The sequence below is a fragment of the Nothoprocta perdicaria genome, unplaced genomic scaffold, assembly GCF_003342845.1.
Source record: "Nothoprocta perdicaria isolate Ctin4 unplaced genomic scaffold, notPer1 scaffold_357, whole genome shotgun sequence".
Lineage (NCBI taxonomy): Eukaryota > Metazoa > Chordata > Aves > Tinamiformes > Tinamidae > Nothoprocta > Nothoprocta perdicaria.
The window spans coordinates 502,177-503,716 of NW_020455596.1; the positions used below are offsets into that span (position 1 = coordinate 502,177).

Sequence of the window (1,540 nt, forward strand, 5' to 3'; positions counted from 1 at the left end):
CTGCAGCCCCTGTGCCCATTGCAGCCTCTGTGCCCGCTGCAACCACTGTGCCCACCGCATCCACCTGTGTCCACCGCATCCTGTGCAGCCACTGCAACCTGTGCACCTGCTGCAGCCCCTGTGCCCACTGCAGCCCCTGTGCCCGCTGCAGCCACTGTGCTCGCTACATCCTCCTCTGTGCACTGCAACCACTGTGCCCACTGCAGCCCCGCAATGCCCACTATCATCCTATGCAACCACTGCATCCCCCTGTGCCCGCTGCAGCCCCTGTGCCCACTGTGTCCCGTGTGCCCACTGTGTCCCGTGTGTGCTCTGCATCCCGCAGTGCCCGCTGCATCCTGTGCACCCACTGCAGCCCCTGTGCCCATTGCAACCTCTGTGTCTGCTGCAGCCCCTTGTGCCCACTGCATCCTGTGCATCCGCTGCAACCTGTGCACCCTCTGCAGCCCCTGCGCCTGCTGCAGCCCCTGTGCCCACTGCAAACTCTGTGCTCACTGCATCTCCTTGTGCCCACTACAACCCTTGTGCCCGCTGCAGTCCCTGTGCCCACTGCATCCTGTGCACCCACCACATCCCCTGTGCCCACTGCATCCCCCTGTGCCCGCTGCATCCCATGTGTGCTCTGCATCCCATGTGCCCGCTGCATGCCCTGCACTTGCTGCAACCGCTTGTGCCCACTGCATCCTGTGTGCCCACTGCATCCCGTGTGTCTGCCCACCCCCTGTGCCCACTGCATGCGTGTCTGCCCGTATGTAGGGGCTGCTGTGCACATGCCCATCAGGATGTAGGGGCTGCTGAGTGTGTGTGCCTGCTGCATGCACCTGTGCCCGCTGCATCCCCTGCGCCCACTGCACTGCATCGCCTGCGAACCCACAACCCCCCTCTGTCCTCTGCACCCGCTATGTCCTCTGTATCACCTATGCCCGCTGCATCCCCTGTGCCCAATGCATCCGCTGCATGCACTGCATGCCCTGTGTCCTCTGCATCCCCTGTACCTGCTGCATGGCCCTATGCCCGCTGCATCCCCTGCATCCGTGGCATCCCCAGTGCCCCCTCCATCTCCCTGCGCTCCCTCTCCTGCTGCTCCCTCCCTTTTCGGGTGCCCCCTCCATCTCCTGGTGCTCCCTCCATCCCCCTGCACCCAGTGTATGGCGAAACGGACTCCGGTGTCCCGCACCAAAGGCCCTTATTTAGCAACAGGCACAAGTTGCACGCTCCAGGATAAAAGCATGCAAAGCGCAGCTGCAATTCAACCAGCGGCGCAGACGACGGCGCGCAGGATTTTCCCTGATTGCAATAAGGGTCCCGATCTAGCCGTGCGTCTGCCGTTTGTTTTTCCGGCATAGTTTCCTTATCTGCCGAGCGGCACATTCCGTGCTGCCGGCCTTGAGGCTCCTGGCACCCCCCTGCGCCCCCTCCATCTCCTGGTGCTTCCTGCATCCCTGTGCTCCCTGCATCCCTGTGCTCTCTGCATCTCCCTGTGCTACCTGCATCCCTGTGCTCTCTGCATCTCCCTGTGCTACCTGCATCTCCCTGTGCT

The 1,540-nt window shown here is 63.1% G+C and overlaps 1 protein-coding gene across 1 annotated transcript in view; it reads right to left on the reverse strand.

The window, feature by feature from the left end:
- Positions 1-1,004, reverse strand: part of LOC112951561 (zinc finger protein 212-like) — an 8,965-nt gene extending 7,961 nt beyond the window's left edge. The window contains exon 1 of the mRNA XM_026044269.1: positions 996-1,004. Coding sequence (XP_025900054.1) covers positions 996-1,004 — 9 coding nt within the window. The remainder of the gene's footprint in view (positions 1-995) is intronic.
- Positions 1,005-1,540: the final 536 nt, after the last annotated feature.